At 42.5% G+C, this 23,232-nt stretch overlaps 2 protein-coding genes across 4 annotated transcripts in view; both read left to right on the forward strand.

Moving 5' to 3' along the window:
* TPD52 (tumor protein D52) overlaps positions 1-14,004 on the forward strand; it is a 31,197-nt gene extending 17,193 nt beyond the window's left edge. The window contains exons 4-9 of one of the 3 annotated variants that reach the window (XM_018557544.1): positions 1,491-1,592; positions 4,479-4,492; positions 10,527-10,545; positions 11,410-11,451; positions 12,171-12,219; positions 13,431-14,004. In XM_018557544.1, the coding sequence (XP_018413046.1) occupies positions 1,491-1,592; positions 4,479-4,492; positions 10,527-10,545; positions 11,410-11,451; positions 12,171-12,219; positions 13,431-13,544 (340 nt within the window). In that variant the 3' untranslated portion in view covers positions 13,545-14,004. The remainder of the gene's footprint in view (positions 1-1,490; positions 1,593-4,478; positions 4,493-10,526; positions 10,546-11,409; positions 11,452-12,170; positions 12,220-13,430) is intronic. The other 2 variants (XM_018557542.1, XM_018557545.1) reach the window with 2 other exon arrangements.
* Positions 14,005-19,457: 5,453 nt separating this feature from the next.
* The window catches only part of MRPS28 (mitochondrial ribosomal protein S28), a 67,452-nt gene continuing 63,677 nt past the window's right edge, over positions 19,458-23,232 (forward strand). The window contains exon 1 of the mRNA XM_018557541.1: positions 19,458-19,651. Coding sequence (XP_018413043.1) covers positions 19,502-19,651 — 150 coding nt within the window. The 5' untranslated portion in view covers positions 19,458-19,501. The remainder of the gene's footprint in view (positions 19,652-23,232) is intronic.

A 23,232-nucleotide genomic window follows, 5' to 3' on the forward strand; every position in this document is an offset into this window, starting at 1 on the left:
CGGGGCGGCCGGGAGCCGCTAGGCGACCCCTGGCAAATCGTCATTCGACCCCCGACGAGGTCACGACCCACAGGTTGAGAACCGCTGATTTAGTGTATTAAGGCTCGGCATGCAATATGATCAATGTGTGGAACATGGTGTTGCCAAGCTGAGATCACAGTCTGTCAAAAATGACTTTCATAGTCAGCTATGAAGTCTGCTCATTTATGGCTTATGTGCTTTGCTGATGCAGGGAAAAGCAACAGGTTAACTTAACTGCTTTCTTCTATGCTTCATATACCTATCTTCCTTTGGATCCTCTGACATTTTGTTTGGCTGGTATGCTGACCTACTGGCCTCAGTCTTTTCTAAATGACTAAGCCACAACAAGTATTCAGATCAGGAACGTCAGAGAAAACTCAGAAGTCCATATCTGCATACTTGATTGGAGTAGGTAATTAAAGTGCGTCTAAACACACAAAAAACATATTACAGCTTAGCAGTCCTTGGATGTGGCGGCTGCATTCATTTTTTCATTTTTTTCCCCTATATTTTTTTTAACTGCTGCTCCTTTAAATAACACACTTTCCCTTGTTCTGGTAAGATCGTCAGGTGTTTTCTGTACTTGCTGAAAATGTTCTTGGGCTGATAAACAAAAACTAATACAACCATCGCATCTAAGGACTGTTAAGCTGCAATATATTTTTAATAGCAATACACTGAAAAGACATTTTTGGACCGAAAACTAAAATAAAATGTTGTCAGGCCAAAACAGAAACCAAAACCAAAAATTATGTTTTTTTTCCCCCAACCTTTTTCTAAAATCTTTAAAATGATTTTATTTTTATTATTTATTTATTTTCATAACTGTCAGGGGCTCTGGGGAAATATTAGGGGTCTAATCAGACTCCTGATATTTCTCTTTTAAAATCGAAAAAGAGATTGAGGACACACTTGTGACAGCTGACTCCTCTCTCGCAGCACTCGGCATCCTGAGCGCTCTCCTCCCTGCACCGCCACACTCGGCCTCCTGAAAGCTTCTCCCCTCCCCGCTGGATGCCGGTCTCTGTTCCCTCGAATCCCAGCTGCCTCTCCTGACACAGGCAGGGAAGACCAGTGGGCATTGGAGGGCACACAGATCTGCGTCCAGCGGGGAGGAGATAAATTAGGGCTGCGCTGAATATTCGGCCGCACTTTTTGCATTTTGCCCAAAGTACCATTTTTGGATAAAATGTTTTGGCAGCCGAAATTTAGGTACAACCGTAAATTTTTCATTTTAGTTCTGCTGTAAGCCAAAGGGGTCAGCATGACGACGTTTGGAAGAAGTGGTCAGCAATGCCTCTGTTTTTAAGCTACAACAATCCCCCTTTAAAACATTGATAAAATGAATTCAAATTAGGCTGATTGTATTCACATAAAACTTTATTGTAATGTTAAAAGTTTGTGTTGTGTCACCTTTTACAATCATGTAAACCAATACAGCGGTCATCTCACTAGTTTCTTGTTTGCAGGTACAGGAAAACCTCGGAGACCCTGTCCCATGCTGGACAGAAAGCCTCAGCAGCCTTCTCCACTGTTGGTTCTGTCATTACGAGAAAATTGGAAGATGTAAAGTAAGTATTTAATCCGCCAGATAACTGTGAGTTCTGTAATTGCTTTCATATTATTACTGGATATTGGTATTTTAGGTACATCTTCCTGGAGCCAATTTCTTCCACAGAGGGAAGCTGTCCTGTTGTAGTTCTTACTGCAGCCCCCCCTGTCTCTACCTTGTTAATCTGTGTTTGAGCCTAGTGATTGACAGGTGCAGAGAACTGTACAAAAAATAATAAAATGTGCACTTATGCAAATTTATGATCATAATGTCAAAGATACTCTCTGGACAGGATGCAAGTGTTTTGCCTTTTACATAGCCAACATAAAACGGCGACATTCACTGCAGCCAACATATTTCATTCTACTTATAATGTTGTACAGTGACACCAACACATAAGCGTTATTGCGTCACAGAAGGAGCGAGTATGCATGGGAATGCAAGTTACATGCTGTGTAACATGACTTGTTTGACGTATCTCACAATCCTCTGCCCTCATGGAAGAAATATTCTATTAACACACAGAAGATCATTTTACTCTTTTGATTTAAAGTTTATCTTAACCCAAAACCAAAACTGTTATATGTATCAGCTTACCAATCTTTGACTGTGGTGGTTGCATTTGTTTCCTTTTACGAAGGTCACCCTGCATATGAAGGAAACAAAGGAAATGCAATGTAACAGTAACATTGCTGTGTTGTATTACTCAGTTAAAGGAGAACTATGGGGTCAGTGTTTTTCCCATTAGTTCTCCTTAGGGTAACTGGAGGACACAAACTAGCGTCCTCCCGTTACCCTAAGCTCAGTATACCGCGAGCTACAGCTCACGGTATACTGAGACGCCGCAGCCGGAGCGGATCCCGACTTAGATGACGGGATCCGCCCAGCTGCGTGAGTGGCCATGTATTGACTGCTGTATGGTACATGAACACTTTACACATATGTATCCTATATGTATACTCTCTAAGAGGCAGATTTGTTAAAACAGGCAAAATAATAGTAGAGTTTGTTCTCCATGGTGATCAATCAAAATTCTAATATGTTTTCTTTTAAATGAAAATGTTAAATTTATTGACCACAGCTGTCAACTGCTCTGCTTTATTTCTGATTTTCTTTACCCCTGTGTTATGAAGCAACCTCTATGGGCCATTTCCACACCAGTCTATATTTAAAACATAATAACTAGTTCCCCCCGACATTGTTCCACCAATTACATTATTGCACTGTGTATGCTGAATGGTTTTTATTTCCAGCCATTGAATCTCCATCTTACTGACATACTCCTTTAAAGGAGAACTATGGGGTCAGTGTTTTTCCCCATAGTTCTCCTTAGGGTAACGGGAGGACACAAACTAGCGTCCTCCCGTCACCCTAAGCTCAGTATACCGCGAGCTACAGCTCGCGGTATACTGAGACGCCATCTAGGTCATCTTGAGGCCGTTCAAGGGGGAACCGGGAGAGGGCATCAGCATTCCCATTGGAGCGCCCTGGCTTGTAGTGAATGGTATAGTTGAAACGGGCCAGTCGTGCCACCCAGCGTTGCTCCAAGGCCCCCAGTTTAGCAGTCTCGAGGTAGGCCAGAGGATTGTTATCAGTATATATGTCCACTCGACCACTCACTAAGTACTCGGCAAACTTTTCAGTGATGGCCCAGACCACCGCTAACAACCTCGAGTTTAAAAGAACTGTAGTTGACTGGATTAAGCTCTGTGGGGCGCAAACTCCGACTTGCATATGCGATCACACGTTCAGTTCCATCTTGCTCCTGAGCGAGCACATGGTCCTTGAAGACTGGCATCAGTGTACACCCGGAAGGGTTTACGGTAGTCAGCGTAAGCCAATATAGGAGCAGAAGTCAACTTCTCCTTGAGGGCCCCCAAGGCCTCACTTTGTGCTGGCCCCCAACTGTCGCTAATACTGGGGGAAGATTTCCCTTTTCGGTGGGCAGGCTGTCCACACAGCAATTGGGAAACATTTTGGCGCCATTCATGCTAGGGTACGATTAGGTGCTTTTAAATGCGTTTAACATGGTTTTCTAAACGCATATATATGCACCTAATGATTTCCAATGGATCGATTCACACCTTGCATTTAGATGCTTTTAGATGCAGTCAGTTTAGCTATGTTTAGAAAAAATAGAAGTCGGGTGCATCCAGGAAGCAATTTTAGCCTCTAAACGCACCGAAGCACATGCAAATTCATGTAAATGCAATATGCGCTTTTTTGGTGAAATCTCATTGGCTACCTCAATGGATAAAGGACAGATGCATCTAAACGCATGTGTGTGTCAAGGCGCGTCATGTTAAACATCTAGAAGCATAAACAAAGCATCCAGCCTAACAGATTTTGCAGACAAACGCAAAAAAAAACCCGCAAGTGGACAGTGTGGATGAGGCCTTAGGAGTAAGTGGCAAACCAAAGTTTATAACTGGTGTAAAATATCTGGGAAACCACAGTTGTCAGCATAAACATGAATTAATAAGTCAAATAAATGGAGCGGACTAAATGGAGCACTTCATCTGTTGTGAATAGTCTATGATTCCACTTCTAAAGTCCCAGCATACAGTATACTATCCTGTTATAACATCAGCATTGTAATATGACTACATACTAGAGTTCTTTGTGATCATGCAGTCACAGCTTACTTAAACCAGAACCCCAGGATGTGCAAAAATTAACCCATGCAGTGGTGCTACCCCTGCACTGCAAGGCTTACATTTTTGTTTTAGTCTAGGGGTCAGAATAAAGAAAATATACTGGCCCGATCTTCAGTCAGACATGTGTGGCAGTCAGCGTTCACCTCTATGTCGCGCTGCGTCCTCATGTGTACTGCAAGTGAATGGACCTTGCATTAGATGTGATGATGTCACGGGTCCTTAGACCGCTGGAGCCCGGGGGACAAGAGGCTGCAGGGATTTGGTCTAGCAGCCAGGATCGAGGATCAGGTAAGTACAGTAAACTCCCCTTTATCCAGCATTCAAGGAACTGGCAAAAAAAACAAAACATGTCCTCGATTTTCTCCCCAGCTTGGTGCACACTAAACAAATTTCATTAGCATCTAACTAAATGTATTTAGTGGCTAACGAAATTCTTTGTTTACAGCTTGCTGCTGTACGGCGGCTAGATTCCGTGGTTGGCAGCAGAATGTAAACAATTGTAAATTGCAAAAGCCGATAGCAGTCTGGCTATCATGCCCGCACACTGAGCAGAGGAGTGGGCCCGAGAGAGAACTTTATCTCTCAGAGCCGCTCCTCTGCTTGGTGGGTGGGGTTTCAGTAGTCAGCCTGCTATTGGCCATTGCAATTTGAAATAGCCAATAGCAATCTGGCAATATTGTTCCCGGTTGCTTACATTCACCTGTTGGCTGTGGAAGCTAGCTGGCAGGTGAATGGGGATGCAGGAGGGTGAGGTGCTGGGGGTGTGTGGTTGCTTGAGAGTTACTATTAACTCTCAAGCAACCAGAAACTACAGTTATCCAGCACCTACCGATCCCTGTGGGTACTGGATAACTGGGAGTTTGCTGTATATCTTTAATCTATCCTCTGGGGAAAAATTAGCATTAAACCCTTGCATTGTAGGGGTAGCCCCACTGCAAGGGTTTATTTTTGCACATCCCAGAGTTCTGCTTTCAAAACTCCCTTTTTTGTAGTGACTGCTGCTCATCACTTTCAACAATCCTAGTGTGCTTTGCGTCTCTTTCCCTGCTGCTTCATGTGATGCAGTCTTGATTTCTCAAGATGGCATAGCCCATCATGCATTGCATCCACCATCTTGTCACATTGTGGGAAGTGCAAACGTTGAGTTGTTGTTCAGACGGCAACCTTAGTTAGAGTGGTGATGAAGGAAGTGCATATTCACAGGGCTGAGGGACATTTTGTCAGTGCATTGAGGAAGTAGATCAATGTGGTTATAAGTAGTGGGATAGAACTTATGGAAATTCAATACAAATACTCCTCAATTATCGACCTACCTGTTTAGCGACCAGTCGTACTTACGACGAGCTCTCCGACGGTACGTGCGGGAACGTGGCATCTCACCGCCATGCATGGCTTCATCTTGCATACTCCATTCTCTGCTCCGCTACTATTCTCAGTCAGTATTTACACTTCTGTTTTTACAGATTTACACTACAGTACTGACCATCTCCAACACTACAGTACAGTATGGCTATGCTGCTGACCACACATTCCAGCTGCCCTAGGCCTTGTTGGTTATCCTGATACAGTATCCAGCCCAGGATCTCTCTCAGGCCCAGGCCCCGAAAATAAGACCTAAAGGCAGAGTGATACCAAATGCACACCGCCTGTGAGGAGTCCATAGTGAAAGCGCACTTCGCTTCATTTCTACATGAATAACTGTGGATTGTTGTACATTTAAAAAAAAAAAAAAGACCTACCCCGAAAATAAGACCTAGTGTGTTTCTTTGAGCCCAAAAAAATATAAGACAGTGTCTTATTTTCAGGGAAACACGGTATACACTTCCTCGCTTACCTACCAATTCGCTTAACGACCTGGTCATAGGCACATAACTCAGTCGTTAAGTGAGGAGTATCTGTATAGAAATATTTATTTTTGACCATGAATACCCTTTCATTTTAGTTTCTTGTCGTTGGTCTCACTGTAGTCCTGCTCTTGCATATATTAGTGTTTATATTTTGTGTACGTATTGTTCTTACCCCCTGCAGGATTGGTGAAATAAGGTTTCTGTTGCTGGAAGAAGATTTTCATCGCCAGAACATGTACTGTTTGAATGTACTTTTTATGTTTTGACAGAAAATTTCTCTTTGTGAACTAAGCTGCTAACACAATGTGACATTTTAATTTAGCTCGGTGTCCTTGGCTTTTGTGCAGCTTGTAATCTTTATTCTTTCAGTTCAATTTGGACATTTACTTCAAAGAGAAACAACTTTGTGCTCAGTGTGGTCAACACGCATCAAAATCAAGCTAACTGCTGAGAAATGTGAAAACCATGTAATAATACTGTCACAATCATTAACTGAAGAGGACTTCATGTAGTGATCAAGCATTAAACAATCATCTCATCAAGAGCTTAGTGGCATACTCTGATGTTTGCAATCAGTACAACTGATTCCAGCATTGCTTATCTTATTTAGCCATTGTAAGGGTGCAATAATTATCACAAGTAGAAAATAAGTGTTGGCACATGATTGTGGATCCAGTACAAATATTCTTTATTTATTCAAGGTATTAAACCAGAGATAGTAGTCTTACTAACGCGTTTCAGCCAAAAGTATCCTTAATCGCTGCTATGATTAGGGTTTCTTTTAGCTAAAATGTATTAGTAGGACTGCTATGTCTGGCTTTATGCCTTGAATAAATGAAGATGGATATTTACTCAATCCAGTGCTGTGTGCCAAGACTTTTTTTCTACGGTTTATGATGAAGGGCAGATGAAAACCCTGGTTTCGCAAACAGGGTTCAATGGAACTGCATTGGAGGAAGGAGGTAGAGCACTTTCTGTTTTGTCTTGTTAGCTTATCTTTAATTATAATGAGTGTCAATTGTGCATATTTGTAATGGCAGAAAGTTTGAAGTATTTTAGATGATCTCACCAACTGGTAGGTGTATGGGTCTCTTTTCTCCATGGAAGAGCAAATGATCTTTTCACTTGGAGTTGTCACATAGAATAGTCGGTGGCAGATGTGTCATCTTGAACCATTATGAGAGGTTTGCAAGCCAGTGAGTGTCTTGGCGCTCTTGGAACATGCGTTTATCTAACAAGTTCACCCAAGCTGTGGGTCACAAAATCAACTATATAGATCAAGGCATCATCCCATGAACAGTTTCTGTTGGAGCTGTAAAATCAAAACTGTTGGTGGAAGGTTGACTTGATCTGTTTTTGCCTTCAAATGTTGGTTGAAATTTCAAGACTCGTGCTCAATTGTATGGCTAACAAATTCTTTAGTCATTGATACACAGCTTTCATGTAAATTTACAGTCTATTAAAGAATGAGATGAGTAAATTCACAAATTCTGGTTTTGTACTATGTAGAAAAAAAACTATCCTGGGACCTGAGGTTTGTTCAAGCCATGTGTCTTTAGCTTGAAAACATTGGGGCATATTTATACAGTTGTTCATCTCACATTCACTATACATTCACCGCAGCTAAATCTTCCTGTTGCACATGTGTTAAATGACCGATTTACCACCAGTGAATGTTTGGTGAAAGTCACCTTAACTGCTTTCTAAATATGCCACATTGTGTTTTATTACATGCTGGCGCGGTCTTAAATTGTATTTGAAACTAAAGAACAAAAATATAATATGAAATCAGTGGACATTCAATATACACTGCCGATCCAAAAAAGTCACCACCTGGATTTATCTAAGCAAATAGGTCAGAGCCTTCCATTGGATACGTGTTTTGATCAGGGGTTGCTTCAGTTGGTCAGGTCTAGGTTTAGCAATGTTATGTGTCCAAAAAATGAGGTCAGCTGCCTACCTGAATATACTGAATGACCAGGTTTTTCCATCAATTGATTTTTTTTCTTCTCTGGTGGTATGGGCATATTCCAAGATGACAATGCCAGGATTGATTGGGCTCAAATTGTGAAAGAGTGGCTCAGGGAGCATGAGATATAACTTTCACACATAGGTTTGCTACCACATAGTCCAGACCTTAACCCCATTGAGAATCTTTGGGTTGTGCTAGAGAAAACTTTATGCAATGGTCCGACTCTCTCATCATCACTACAAGATCTTGGTGAAGAATGAATGCAACTCTGGATGGAAATAAATGTGTTGTTGCATAAGCTTATCGAAACAATGCCACTTGGAATGCGTGCCGTTACTCAAAGCTGAAGGCAGTCCAATTAAATATTAGAGTGTGTGACTTTATTTTGGGCAGGCATTGTATAATTGTATAATTAACAGAGAAGGTGCACGTGATAGGAGACCTTAACTTTCTTACAAAATAAGAAGCTGGCATGGGGCTTGTCCATCTATCCGTTGCTGTATGCAAACTAAGAACTTTGTTTTATTGAAATTTTACAAGTGGTGTAGTTTCTTTTGATGGTTAACAGGCTGAGTGATGGGGAACTTTTGTATTTAACTTTTATTTTTAGGTTCATTGGCTACCTGGCTCTCAGGATTTGCCCAAACTTCCCATTAAAATATAATAGTATAATAATGTTTAATGCCACATGGTGGCCATGTGGTTAGTATTGTCTTCCCTTGGAACACTGGAATGCAGGGCCTAATTCTGACTTTGGCTGCATAGTATTTTTTTCTGCAGGCAGGCTTTTTTATTCTCCGTTCATATTTCTTTTGGTAGATGCAGAGTGTGTGTATGAATGACTGGGGAGGTACCTTAGATTGTAAGCTCCTCTGAGTCAGGGTTGATGTAAATGGCTCAGTGCTCCCTGTTGCACACATGTGTGGGAATGTGTGGACACCTGATGTCATATTACATTTTTATTTAATTTATTTTTATTTCAGTTATTTTATGGAACTGATCATTTTAGGTTACCACAACTTCTACACTGTGTGGATTTGTACATCATATGCTATTATTAAAAACAAAAATGATAAAATCATATGCTATTATAAAAAAAGTAACAACCGTGAAGCAACATTTGCAGAAATATCCCGTGTATCTAAACCTAAAAACAAGAATGTTATATATTGCAGCTTACCAGTACTTAGATGTGGTGGCTGCATTAGTTTTCTTTTTTTCAGGCTTTTATTCCCTTAATTTTACCTGGTAATCCTGCAAATTACACACTTTCTATGCTTTCGTGTCTACATATATTTCTCCATTGTATCCATTGGGGCAGCTATGGTGGTCGCACAAGCTGTACTTCAAAATGTCTGCTTTTGTTCATCTCCGTTACAAGGTTGATTGACGGAACTAGTAGTTTACACAACAAAGATAAGAATTGATGTGTATCTTTTATGCTCACAGGAAGTGACAAGTAAAGTGCATTTCTGACAAAATCAATAGGTATTTTCTGTAGAATATGTATGTGAATAACAAAAAAAAAAAACACTCTGCTGTTTGTTCACCAAAATAAATACATTTTGATGAAAAACTTTCTAAAAAAAAGTTGTGATACAAATAATGTGAATAAACTAATAAATATGCAGCTATTTTAAATGGTTGTATGACAATACAGATAATCAAAGAAAAAAACAGTGCTTTTACCTATTCATATAAATGTAAGCAGTCGTGCATACAATAAGAAACTCAAATGTGGGAAAAGTTGCAAAAACGAGTCCCAGTGATGTAAAAAGTTCCACAACAGTGAAGTCTCTGAATACAAAGTTCCTTCAAGAACTTCGGAGTCCAATCCCAGTGAGACCACCATCCAAAACCGCTGACTATATAAAACTCACCAAATAAAGGGGACTCTTATTATAGACAGCCTTCTTGGATTAACATGGCAGCAACCAAATCTATCATGACTCTCTAGGATCCTCCTTCACCATGGACCATAGGCAAACACGGAGACACAGGTAGATCTGATCATGTGATACCATTTACTTAACACACAATGTAAGGATAAAAAACGATATTTACAGTTTCATAGTGCAATACATCACACATACAGTAGCATGCAGGTAGGTACTATTCCTTCAGCAGGGTAGGGAGAAGGTATTTTCTGTACTGGCTCAAAATGAAAATGTTTTTAGCCTGAAAAATGAAAACTAATACAGCCACCACATCTATGGAGTAATAAGCTTTAATATGTTAAATGTTGGTTTTGGGGTTTACATGCACTTTGAGGGCCCATTCACACCAATTGCGGTGCGTTCTAGAGCGGCTGCTGGAACGCACAGTGATCGCTTACAAAACTACCCCCTTCGTTCTGGGGCGGGAGGGGGGCGTGGTGGTGCATTGAAGTCAATGGCACTGCAGCCCCGCCTGCAGTGCGATCGGACATGTGGCAAAACATTGTCTGCGTTCTGGTCCACTGTGAACGCAAAGAATAGCGCATGCAGCATTTTTTGCGTTTGCAGTGGCCTGGAACGCAGGCAATGTTTTGTCACGCGTCCGATCGCACTGCAGGGGGGAGTGACTGCGGTGCCATTGACTTCAATGCACCGCCAGGCCCTCTCCCACTCCAGAACGAAGGGGGTAGTTTTGTGAGTGATTGCTGTGCGTTCCAGCAGCTACCGCTCTGGAACATACCACAATTGGTGTGAATGGACCCTAAAGTGTAGTTCCACTTTTGCAGCCAAATTAGGACAACACCTATCTTATGTCTGTTACATGTTCTCATTCACATACCATAGCTTAAAAAAATTGCATTCATTTTTAAATGCTTTATACATGCGTAAAAATCCTATCTAGCTTCTCCTCGTATGTAATGTTAAGGGGGGGGGCTCCGGGAAGTTCTGTTTACTCTAATTAACCCCGTCTGTACTGGCAGATTTCACTCATTTGTTAATTAGAATTAAATACTGTCTGTCCTAACAAAGGGTTAAAGACCTAGAAGCATTGTATGCTAAGAAGGGGAAGCTCAGAGTGAAAAGTAAAAGTACAGGGTCAAACTTCTCAGAGTAACCTGGAATCTGCAGAAAGGCCTTCACCAAAGAAACATATAAAAGGTAAAAAAAACTTTTTTGCTTTTCTGTGTGAAATGGGAACACATGACAAACATATATAGTGGGGTTTTCTCAAATTTGACTCCAAAAGTGGAAATACACCAAGTTTGTTCTCTTCAGAATTAACCAGTTAGAATGCAATAGAAATAATAATGAATGATGTATTTATTTATCAAAATGAAGCAGTGTGTTGTATTATATTGAATGCTCGGATAGTTTCTAAACTTTGACTAATGCCATCTTTCTTTCCCTTACTGCTGCACATTAGTATACGCTCTATACAACATTCCATTAGTATGCCTGCTATGAGGTAAAGTATTGAGTTATAAGCCCGGTTAGAAGTGTGCATGTCTTTATTATCTATGGTTCTGCATTTCGCCCTCAATATTCTGCAGGTAGAGTCTAGATGTCTTGTGAAACACTTCCCCATTACCGTCTATATATATCAAGCCCAATGGCCAAAGCTTTTTTTTTTACAATTAGGATTACTAGTTAAGAACTCTCAGGAAAAAATGTATTAACCCTTTCAGTGGGGCTACCGCTGCACTGCACGGGTTTAAGTGTTTGTTTTTGTCTAGGTTCAAAAATAACAAAGTTATACTCACACAAAGCTCCGAGGTGGTCAGATGTCACAGTGCTCACTGAAGCCCCTCTGCCGCAGATTTTGAAATGTCTCTCGGCATCCTCACTTCTATACACTGTGTATAGAACATGATGCGTTATAGGACCTTAGCCCACTGCAGTGGAGGGGGAAAGAGGCTGGAAGGACCGGTCTAAGAGCCACCCGTCTCCATGGTTCAGGTGAGTACAACTTTTTTTTTTTTACCAAGACAAAAACGAGCAGTTAACCCTTTCAGCGCGGGGGTTGCCTCACTGCAAGGGTTAATAAAACTATTCCCGCAGTTCTTCTTTAAGAACCAACCACTACAACAATAAAATACCTCTCCAGAGACTTGTGAGGCCAGTATCTATGTAATGTAATTATCATGGTATTAAACAGAATTCTGACTTCCAATCTGTTTTGTCTAGGAATTCACCTACATTCAAGTCCTTTGAAGAGAAGGTGGAAAACCTAAAGGTATGATAATAAACTTTATTTAATTTTTGATTGGTAGACATTCAATAGAACTCCGGCTTCCATGGCAATCACTCCCGGCTTCCTGATAATCCAGGCCCACGGATGCTGGTATCGGTATTCCGTATCAGCGAGTACCGAAATGGATAAGCCGGTGTCGGTGCATCCCTACTCTGTATGTATGGATTCTGTATAGTACCACCTGTCTTGTTCTTTATGTTGAGTGTAACTCCAATCATATGGGTGCTTTCTAGAACCAGCGTAAAGTCCATTAACCAATCGCTCTCAGAAACCGCTTCCAAAGAAAAAAGTGTGGGTGCTACGTTAGTCGACAGCTGGCAACCGTGGTAGATAACAAGTAAAATATGAAGTGATCACTTGTTCTGCCTGATGAAGGGGATCCTGTGTGACCCTGAAACGTTGCATTAAGTGTATCACACTATGCCACTCATACATCAAATAAACAGACATATTTGATTCACTATTGGAGTGCCGGTGTGTCTTCATAATCTACTTTCTGGAACCATTCTCCTTTTCTGTATGATAGGTGTAATTCTCAGCATCTGTTTTTATTCTGTATGTATCATTGATGCACAGTACAATTATCTTGTTCTACAGTATATGCTGGGCGGACTTCTCAGTATATGAGGAATGTTATGTCTACATAGACACTGCATAGTACAACTTCTCTTGGCCTTTGAAAGTGATTCTTATCATTCATATGTCTGCTCAACAATTATTATTTTATTTTTTTACTATATACATTTATAATTCTCCTTTTTAAACCATGCCATTGAACCATTTAGTCATGGCCAGTTTTGCCCCTCTCTTATCACCCTAGGGTCTCCCAGGTTGACATCTTTGTGGCCTGGGGCACATGTAACTCCTGTCCTACACCTCGTACTGTGAGTGTTTGACCAGCCAGCCACCAGACATAAATGTCGTCACATAGTGCTGATATCAGGGAGTGCGCATAGCCCTCTGTCTCTGCTTTGAGAAGGTTGAAATTTGCTTTGGAATAGTAGGGCACTGTGGTGGTAGTTTGGAGAGCTTAGGAGGCCGGAGACAAGGGGTACAGGCCGACCACTTATGGTGTCTTCTATGAAATAACACTGTTAGTTGGTCTAATACTGGCAGTGTACAAGTTTGCTTTGAGTACACGTTGTCTTTTGCAGACTCATAATTAAAATAACTGCATTTGTTTTATATTTTAGTCAAAAGTTGGTGGCCCCAAACAATCAGCTGGAGATTTTGAAGAAGTGTTGAACTCTGCAGCCAATGCCAGTGCCACAGAAGACCTGACAGAAAAGGACGAGGAGAGTCATTGAGACCAACGATACACGCAGCCAAAAATTAAAAAGCACATCCAGAGCGCCCTCTTGTGTCCTCACCAGACATTTCTACGTTTCTTGTTTTCACTGCTTTGTGTCTCCCACCTAATTTTAGATAGCGACCCCTTTAGCAGGAAAGAGGGTAGATGGTGTACGTTCTGCGTTAGAAACCTTGTAAACACATCAAGCCAAAAAATAATTGGTGGGCAGGGAAGATAAAGGGATTTGTTACGCTTAATACTCCTCCGTAACTGCCAATATGTTTTGTTACACTGGATTCTTTATTCACTGTGTAGACACTAAAGTTGATACAAAATGTGTGCAGTAACCAATGGACATAGTCTGTGTACTTTAGAGCTTTAACTCTGTTATTCTGCAATTTCCATGTCCAGAAAACTTCCACACATCATTATTGCCTGAATTCTGAAATAAAAGTTTCTACAACAGTTGTTTGAAAGGGAGGTGAGATAATTTTTGAATAAATACATGTTTTCCATGTCAATGGACTTCTTGATTATTTTAGTGTGTAATAACTTTGTTTAGGAGTGTAGTCTAATGTTTCTACCAGTGTTCATCTATATTTGTTAGAGAGCAGCCACTTCATTTCACATGGTGCTCTACCATACACAAGGGTGATAATACAGGTATATAAGTTTGTCAGATGATCAGTAACATTGTACTCTAGAATAGATCTGTCTGTACCAGCTTACAGTCACAAGACTAATAAGGGATACATTTAAGACATAAGATTTGGGCCACTTTTCATCATTCCCTTTCTACACTTTCCAAAATCATTTTACTGTAGATTCAGGCCATCCTACACTTTATCATCAGATCTGGCATTAAAACAATCCTTTATATAATATATGTGTGTTTAACCCTTTTGCTGCTACCGTCTTAAAGCTTAAATGGAGGCAGTGGCACGGCTTTTAAATACCTTCCTGATTGCCATAGCCCACACAAGCTGACTGTCAGCCTTGCGTTAGAAGTGATCCGGTTGTACTCTCTAAATGTAAAACTATAGAGGTTGTAGCCCAGATACCTCTGTAGTATCCCAGCCTATACTTTTTTTTTTCTATTTTTGCTTGTTGATCCTGCCAGTTACGTCCACTTATGGATTAAAGTAACTCTGTCTCTTACAAAAAAGTTTGGCCAAGGCCGGGGGAACACCTAAAGATTCCCCCGATGTGTTAGAAACATGCTCGCAATGCTCAGTGGTTCTTCCTGTTGACCTCCACTAATTACAGGACACAGTACTGATGTGGTGGTCAGCAGAAGAAACCACTGGACACTGCAGGGGATCCAGAAATCAGATGTCTCTAGAAGCATTGGGAGAAACTTTAGGTGGGGGTGTTCCTCTGCCTTGGCCGAACTTTTTTGGTAAGAGGCAAAGTTACTTTAATCCGTAAGTGGATGTAACAAGCAAGAATATAAAATAGAAAAATGGTAAAACTACATTCATTTTGTTTACTATGAAGGCTTAAACATTTCTCTCTGCAACAAAATTAAAAGTAGATACCTGAAAAGGTTGTTTTCATGCACTTTGTTGAGGTTGAAGCAAACACGTCATGAACTCTCCAAATGCCTTGATGTATAACAGGCCCCTCCAGTGCTTTGAGGGCCAGTACACACCACCATAACAGAGCTCTGGTGCATTGTGTTACCATTCATTCTGAATGCCACCCCATCGCACCCACTGGTGGGTGTGTATTGTGCTGTGCTGCAAAGCATGGTACCACAGTAGTATGTGTTGTGATGCTGTGGGCCAGACTCAATGGCAGAACAATGCACCATTGCACCTAATGTGCATTGCATTGTGCCATAGCATGCTCTAAATGCACAGGTACTGTGTCTTTAGTTCAATGATATGAGGGTACTTGCCCTAAAGGGGTACTATGGGCAAAATAAATAATGACATATATAATGCAGTCTGTCACAGTCACAAACTTCTATACTGATATGGTTATTAAGAGTGGGATAGAACTTATGGGAATTTAATACAGAAATACATATTTTTAGTTTTTGATGATCGATACCCTTTAAAGCCTTGGTTCTCAACTGGTGGGTTGTGACCCAAAAGTGGGTGCGACACCATGTTCAGTGGGTCGCTGCATGCCTTCCACTTTTCTAGGTGAGAGGCTCCTCTGCCTCCCCCTAGCGCAGCACTGTCAGTTCTCCCGCCAAGCAGCCATTCAGAATATGCTGCCCAGCATCGAGTGTCAGCTTGAGGTGAGATATGATGGGGCTATGGCCGCGAGGGAGCTCCATCCATACGTGCATTGATTACAGCTCCCTCGTGTGTCCTATAGAGGTGCCTGGACCAGAGTAACGCACTGTACCACGCAATCACAACTGTGTTCTGGTGTGGGAGGTATGTTGCGTTGCCATTCGTTTGAATGGTACCCCACCCACAGTTCTATCGCCTGGAACACGCATTACTGAAATGCCGTGCGGTCCATTGCAGTGCGATTTGGGTCGCGACTTAATGACCAAGGACAAATGTGGGTCCTGAGGTTACACAGGTTGAGAACCACTGCTTTAAAGAGACCCCAGAGAAAATAGACACTGTCTGTATCAACAGTAATTTATCAAACATTTACTTACACCAATACAAAAAACTTTGCACAGCTACATTTACAAGGCAAATAGGAAACTATGTACACATATTTAGAATTTGGATCTACATAGGGTCCATCTACAAGTGGTGCAGCTGATGTTGTGCTTTCTAATTGCTGCTATGCCTTTGAGCTAGAAACAACACAACACATTATAAACCCTTTTTTGGCATAACGTTATTGAAATGTCACATAGTAGCATAGGCTCAGCGCGGTGTAATGTGGTATTCTGTACAGGTGGTACTTTTTTCAGTGCACACCACGGAAACACACTGCTGTGAACTGTGTGTAAACAAGGAAAATTGCCTTGTCTGCATTGAGACAACACTGAGCACGGTTTAAAGGGAAACTATACCAAAAGGAAAATATCAACTGACCCACAGCAACCACGCAAAGTAAAGTTAGGGTGACAAGACAGCCAGGCAATTACCATTTTTAAAAGTACATTTCATTAGGGACAGTCTGCAAATGCACAACATGCACCAAATGACTGTACCCCTCAGTTTTACAGTTGTCATGAATTTGTAGGTATAAAAGTACAGTTACCCACCCTCTGTTAGTTGGTGAGGCCAAATCTCTATACTGCATCATAGAGAACAGAGACACAGACAAGAATAAGCTGTTCTCTATACTGCAGTATATGTAAATATAGATTTGGCCTCACCAACTAACTGAGGGTGGATAACTGTGCATGTATATCTAAAAACCCATGACATCTCCTGGCTGGCTCACCAAGAAATGTTGTGGATTTTTAGGTATACAGGTACAGGTATCCTCTGGTAGTTGGTGATGCCAAATCTATATTTATATACTGCAGAATTCAACATATATTCAGCAGATTCTTGTCCGTGTCTCTGTTCTCTATAATGTAGTATATGCAAATATAAATTTGGGTACAGTGATAGAATCTCTTTAACCAGTTGTCGTCTGCCCATTGTATATAAACGGACAGACGGTATGTGCGAATGAGTATTCCTGTAGGACATGGTAACATTTTTAAACAGACTGCGTGGTACGGTGGTACTTTTTTCTTTATATAGTAAAAAAAAATGTAAAAACCCCAGTGGCTAGTAAATACCAACTAAAGAAAACTCTATCTGTCATACAAATGGTATAACATTCATTTAGGTATGGCTTTGCATGACTGAACAAATGTCAATTACAATATCGCAGCGCTGAATACTGAAAAATGGCCTGGACAGGAAGGGGGTTTCACGTGGTTAAAGCAACACTTTCATCAGCAAAAAAGATTTTAAAAGGTTCCCTGGAAAACGAGATATTATGCGTACTTCTCCAATGGCCACCAACTTTAATCCACCATCTGAATCTCCAGTAGTGGATACTTCTGGGAGTGTCTGACACCTGGCTCCTCTGTGATGCAGGTGTCAGAAGATAGGACCATAGTGCCCGGCAGGGGATATAGGCATCTGATAATCTGGGAAGTGAGATTGAGAGTGAGGCTCCCCCTGCACTTCAAGGGTTAAATACTCATTTTATTTAGGGGGGGGGGGGGGCCTAAAAAAAAATTATACTTGCCTTATTCCTCACTCCTGCATTTGTCCTCCCAGCTGCACTACCAGTTCCCCGAAGCCTCTTCTCTTCGCTGCTTCTTTAGTCGCTCCAACTTTGCATCATCACATACAGGGCCTCAGACGGCATCTCTTTGGGTCAAGTTGGGGCAAAGCCTGTCGTTCCCTTTCCGGCCAGAGCACCCCAGGTTGCTAAGAGCCGAGCTGGGAGATGTGTAAGGGCCATATACATCTCCCCTCCCAGCTCTTGGCAAGGGACATTCTGGCCAGCGTCCCGCTCAGCTCCTTGCAACCAGTAATGCCAGTGAGCTGGGTGGGACACCGGCCAGAGCGCTGTTAGCTTGCACAGGCACCAGCGCCACCAGAACATGGCCACCAGTACCCCCTACTTCAGGCAGCAATTATGCTAGGGACACCTCAAGAACATATAATGCAGGACCAGCAGTACTGCATTGTAAGTGAGGATGCCGAGGGCCCGGAGAAAAGAGGGCTGACTGTTGGGGGTGTCAGAGATATGGTAAGTACAGTATAGTTGTTTCTTTCCGTTACTTCTAGACTAAACGAGCATTTAACCCTTGCAGGGCAGGGGAGCCTCACTGCAAGGGTCATTTTTATTCTTCCTTGGAGTTCTGTTTTGATATTCTTTGGGCGGATGACAGTGAATTTTTTTCTAGCTGGGGGTTGGCTCTCTGCACAGCATACTTGTACATTATATGACACACTTACCTACAAGAGTGCCCCGCTCCAGCAGTGACGGATCCAAGCTGGCAATCACAGCTCTGTCCCCGTCACCATCTTCTATGCTGGTTCCCCATCACTCCTCTTCAGCCACTGATAATGGAACTCCTGCACACAGGATTGCCAGCATCCCCGGCACCTGGCTCCGTTCTTAGCATCTATGAGACGACGAGAATGATGCAGGACGATACACTGCATGGTGCATAGCAAAATACAACATTGGTTGTGGAAAGAGGTGTGTTAGATTTAAAGGAGAATGAATAGAATGTGTGCAATCAGATAGTGATGTGTATTGCCAGCTTAAGGTGAAAGTCAACCTCAAGCAAACCAACAACATTCACCTGAACTTCAGGCAAATTTCTTATTTAAATATACCTTTCATTAACTGTGAAGGATATAAATCCACATGCTCTGCATCCAATTCCTTTGCAAACCCAGATATTACAGTGACCCAGAGATTAACAGCGGCATCATCACTGTGTCGCACATAGCCTATTCAGAGAGCAGAGCTGTGGGAGGGGCCTAACAGGCCTCACTTACTGCAGGCTGCAGAAAACTATAGCAAGGGGCGGAGACAAGACCAGTCCCCCTGCACAAGGAGAGAGAGGAGCAGTGACCGGTCTTTATTATAGGAAGCTCCTGCACAGAGGTGACATTTCACACTGGATTGATACATAGATCTGGAAGAAATACACAAAGCTCACCAAGATTCAAGGAAGAATACACATCGATCTTGTATCTGGACTATATTTTCTTAAGCCGGAATATAGCTTTAAGAGTTTCTTGTAACCATCGTCCCAGGAAATCAGAATAGTTTGCAGTTCTGCCTTCCAGAGATTTTTATTGAGAATGTAATCAGTGTGAAAAAACCTTGGACAGGACATTTCCCCAGAATGTGGTACTGTCCTTGGAAATCAGAGACAGAATGACCTCGCTCAGCTCATTATAGCCATCCAAAGGTGTTGTACATGTAATGAATCAGACTGGCCGCTAGGGGCCGCTGTCGCTCCCTCTTATTCAACCTGCGCTCTATGATACTCGGAGGTCACAACACTCGGTGTCTGACAGGAGCATGATGGCGGCGCCCTGTGTGAGACATGCCGGCAGGTGGCTGTGCAAATTGCGGGATTCGGGGCGGTCTGTCAGTACGGCAGTGACCGGGGAAAATCAGTCGAATGTAGCCGGTAAAGAGGCGGGGAGTTCCCCTGTGATGGATGAGAAGGTGAGGCTGGCAGTGATAAAGGCATACGGGACATTCTGCGGCAAAAGATTATAAACAGACAGAGGTGAACCATTGTAGGCGGGGTCACATAGTAACCAATCACAAATCAGCTTTCTGCGGATTCTAATTGGAGTTGTCATGGAAGCTGAGTTATGATTGGTTGATAGGGTTTCCTGCGATCGTGTAGTCATGGGCACAAAGGCTGAAGTGAAGTGGGAGCAAATTCATCTGTGGGGGGAGGGGATTACATATTCCGTATGCATGTTCACTGAAATCAGCATTGGTAGGTCAGGCTGCATACAGAAGAACTCCTGGATTTTCTCCCATTCACCCTTGCAGTTGATGTAGCCCTGCATTAGAAGGGTTAAGTCCTTGTTTTGGTCTAGGGGTCACCTCTTTCCCCCTCTGCGCCAGCAGTAGTATGTCCCTCGGCGTCCTTGCATCTAATTGACCTACTATGCCACTACTTGTGTACGGGAGAAACAACCCTGATTGCAGCTATGGCCATATTTAATCAATTATTGCTTCCAACATTCCCACCCCTTTGTTTACATTCAGATGTGGGGCGGGGATGGGTCATTGGTTGCTAGGATGCCAGCAGCTGCTGGTTTCCTTCATACCCTAGCAACCAGCAGACCTCCCCGGGAAGCTGTCAATTTTGTTAGTAATCCGGCCGCTAGATGTGACTTCCCATGACAGCTGAAGTTCAGCTTGGTGGGTGAGCACCCCACTTAGTTCGCTGATCTCCATGGAGATAAAGTTCAGACCGAATACTACATAGCATGTAAAATATGCTGCTTATATTTTTATTTGATGACAAATCCTATAAAAATCTTCTTGGCTCTCCCTTTCTATGGGAGGGTTGTGGGGAGTCATGTTTAACATAATTAACCCTGTGTGTGCTGTGCTGGCAGATATTAAAGTGTGTGCTGTGCTGACACTGTCCTTCCTTCTGGAGGGTGGCTACTTTTGTTCCCCATGGTCCCTGTGTGTGTTGTAAAGTAGTCACCGCTCCAAGCTCACTCCTGTGATAAACTATAATTACAATACAAATTGGTAAACTAAATGTGAGATTGTAGTCCATCACAGGAGTGAGCTTGGAACGGTGACTACTTTACAACAGACACGGGGACCATGGGGAAAAAAAGTAGCCACCCTCCAGAAGGAAGGACAGTGTCAGAACCAATTCAGAGATGATTTGAGGATCTACAGTTGAGTCTTCTGCTGGAATCTCTGCTGACTTTGTGCATATCATCCTGGTAATAGACAAAAGTGACAAACATTTGCATAGTATGTGTGAGAAAGAGCAGCAGTAAGACCTGAAAGAAGCACTCCGTGCAGAAAAGGGATTCACAGGCAAGAATATTGCTGCTACTAAGATTGCACCTAAATCAACCATTTATTGGATCATCAACATCTTCAAGGCGAGAGGATCAATCGTTGTGAAGAAGGCTTCAGGGCGCACAAGAAAGTCCAGCAAGCGCCAGGACTGTCTCCTAAAGTTGATTCAGCTGCTGGATCGGGGCACCACCAGTGCAGAGCTTGCTCAGAGATGGCAATAGGCAGGTGTGAGTGCATCTGCATGCTCAGTGAGGTGAAGACTTTTGGAGGATGGCCTGGTGTGAAGAAGGGCAAGAAAGAAGCCACTTCTCTCCAGGAAAAACATCAGGGACAGACTAGAGATGGGAAGGGCTGGAAAAAAACGGAAAAATTGGGAGAAAAACATTGCCCCCACCTCCTTTTTTTTCCCCCCGGAAAAATTGAAATAAAAAAAGTGTGGAATATGTTCTTTTACAATGATAAATAATATATATTTGACATGGTGTTCAAACTATATAACAAGAAGACCTTAATGAAAGATTTCTGAGACTTTATGTGAAGTCTTAAATTGTTGCACATTCTCTCAACTGAACACAAACGAATCCTGGAATACAATTCAAGTAACTCTGTACTTCCCAATGCAGTTCTAATATGCATTTCTGCCACTAGGGGCACTGCAGAGGAAAGGCTACAGTTTAGTTGGCTTGTGGACTCTTATCTTGTACCTCCTACAGTTGGGTGATTGTTGGTATGATAGTTTCTGTCCTCTCAGGTCAGAGGGTCTGACAAATTAGTTTATCTTTATAAATGATTCCTAATAATGTTCTCCCCCATCACAGTATAATGTTTACCTATAGTCTGTTCTGCAAATAGTTATTTTTCCCTCCTTTGGTGAGACCAACATCTAGAGTTTGGAAAGATTTCCTCAGTGCAACTTCTGCTGAGAGCAAAGCTGCAATGTGTAAATAGGTGCGGGGATTGGACTGCTGAGGACTGGGGTAAAGTCATTATCTCTGATGAATCCCCTTTCCGATTGTTTGGGGCATCCGGAAAATACCTTCCCACCTACCTTGTGTCATGCCAACAGTAAAGCATCCTGAGACCATTCATGTGTGGGGTTGCTTCTCAGCCAAGGGAGTGGGCTCACTCACAATTTTGCCTAAGAACACAATGCCTTTTCCAGCATGATGGAGCACCTTGCCATAAGGCAAAAGTGATAACTAAGTGGCTTGGGGAACAAAACATCAACATTTTGGGTCCACGGCCAGGAAACTCCCCAGAACCTCTTCCCATTGAGAACTTGTGGTAAATCCTCAAGAGTTGGGTGAACAAAACCCCCCCACAAATTCTGACAAACCCTAAGCGTTGATGATACAAGAATGGGCTACCATCAGTCAGGATGTGGCCCAGACATTGACTGACGGCATGTCAGGGCAAATTGCAGAGGTCTTGAATAAGAAGGGTCAACACTGCAAATATTGACTCCTTGCGTAAACTTCATGCAATTGTAAATAAAAGGCTTTGACACTTATGAACAGCTTGTAATTCTACTTCTGACAAGAAGATCTTCAAACACTGAAGCAGCAGACTTTGAAAATTCATATTTGTGTCATTCTCAAAACTTTTGGCCAGGACTGTACTTCCCAATGCTCAGACCAGCCTGGCTGCTGGACCGGTCCCCGCAGCCTCTTCTCCCCCTCTGCTCCGTGAATCATCATGTCTAATACCGTGCATTAGATGTGAGGATTCCAAGAGACATACAACCGGTGGAGCAGTGAAGGAGAGAGGCTGCGAGGACTAGGTCTAGCCGCCATGCTGGTCAGAGGATCAGGTGAGTATATCATTTTTTATTTTACACCCTAGACCAGGGGTAGGCAACCTCGGCTCTCCAGCTGTGCTGAAACTACAAATCCCATACGGCATTGCAAGCCACAGGCATGACTCCCAGAGCAGAAGCACAATGGGATTTGTTGTTTCAGCACAGCTGGAGAGCCAAGGTTGCCTACCCCTGCCCTAGACCAAAATGAATGGTTAAGCTTTACAGTGCTGTCGCCTCACTGCAAGGGTTAATTTTGTTTCTGCCCAGAGTTCGTCTTTAAAGTGCACTGATTATTAAAGTATGATTTCCTGCTTACCCCTCTATCTTTTAATAACTTAAAGCAGGGGTGCCCACAAGGTCGATCGTGATCTACCAGTGATCGCCATGTCCTCTCCTCCCGCCGCTTCTCTGGATCCCCGCTGGGGATCCCCAGCGGGGATCC

The sequence above is a fragment of the Nanorana parkeri genome, unplaced genomic scaffold (assembly GCF_000935625.1).
Source record: "Nanorana parkeri isolate BGI_ZX_2015 unplaced genomic scaffold, ASM93562v1 scaffold289, whole genome shotgun sequence".
Lineage (NCBI taxonomy): Eukaryota > Metazoa > Chordata > Amphibia > Anura > Dicroglossidae > Nanorana > Nanorana parkeri.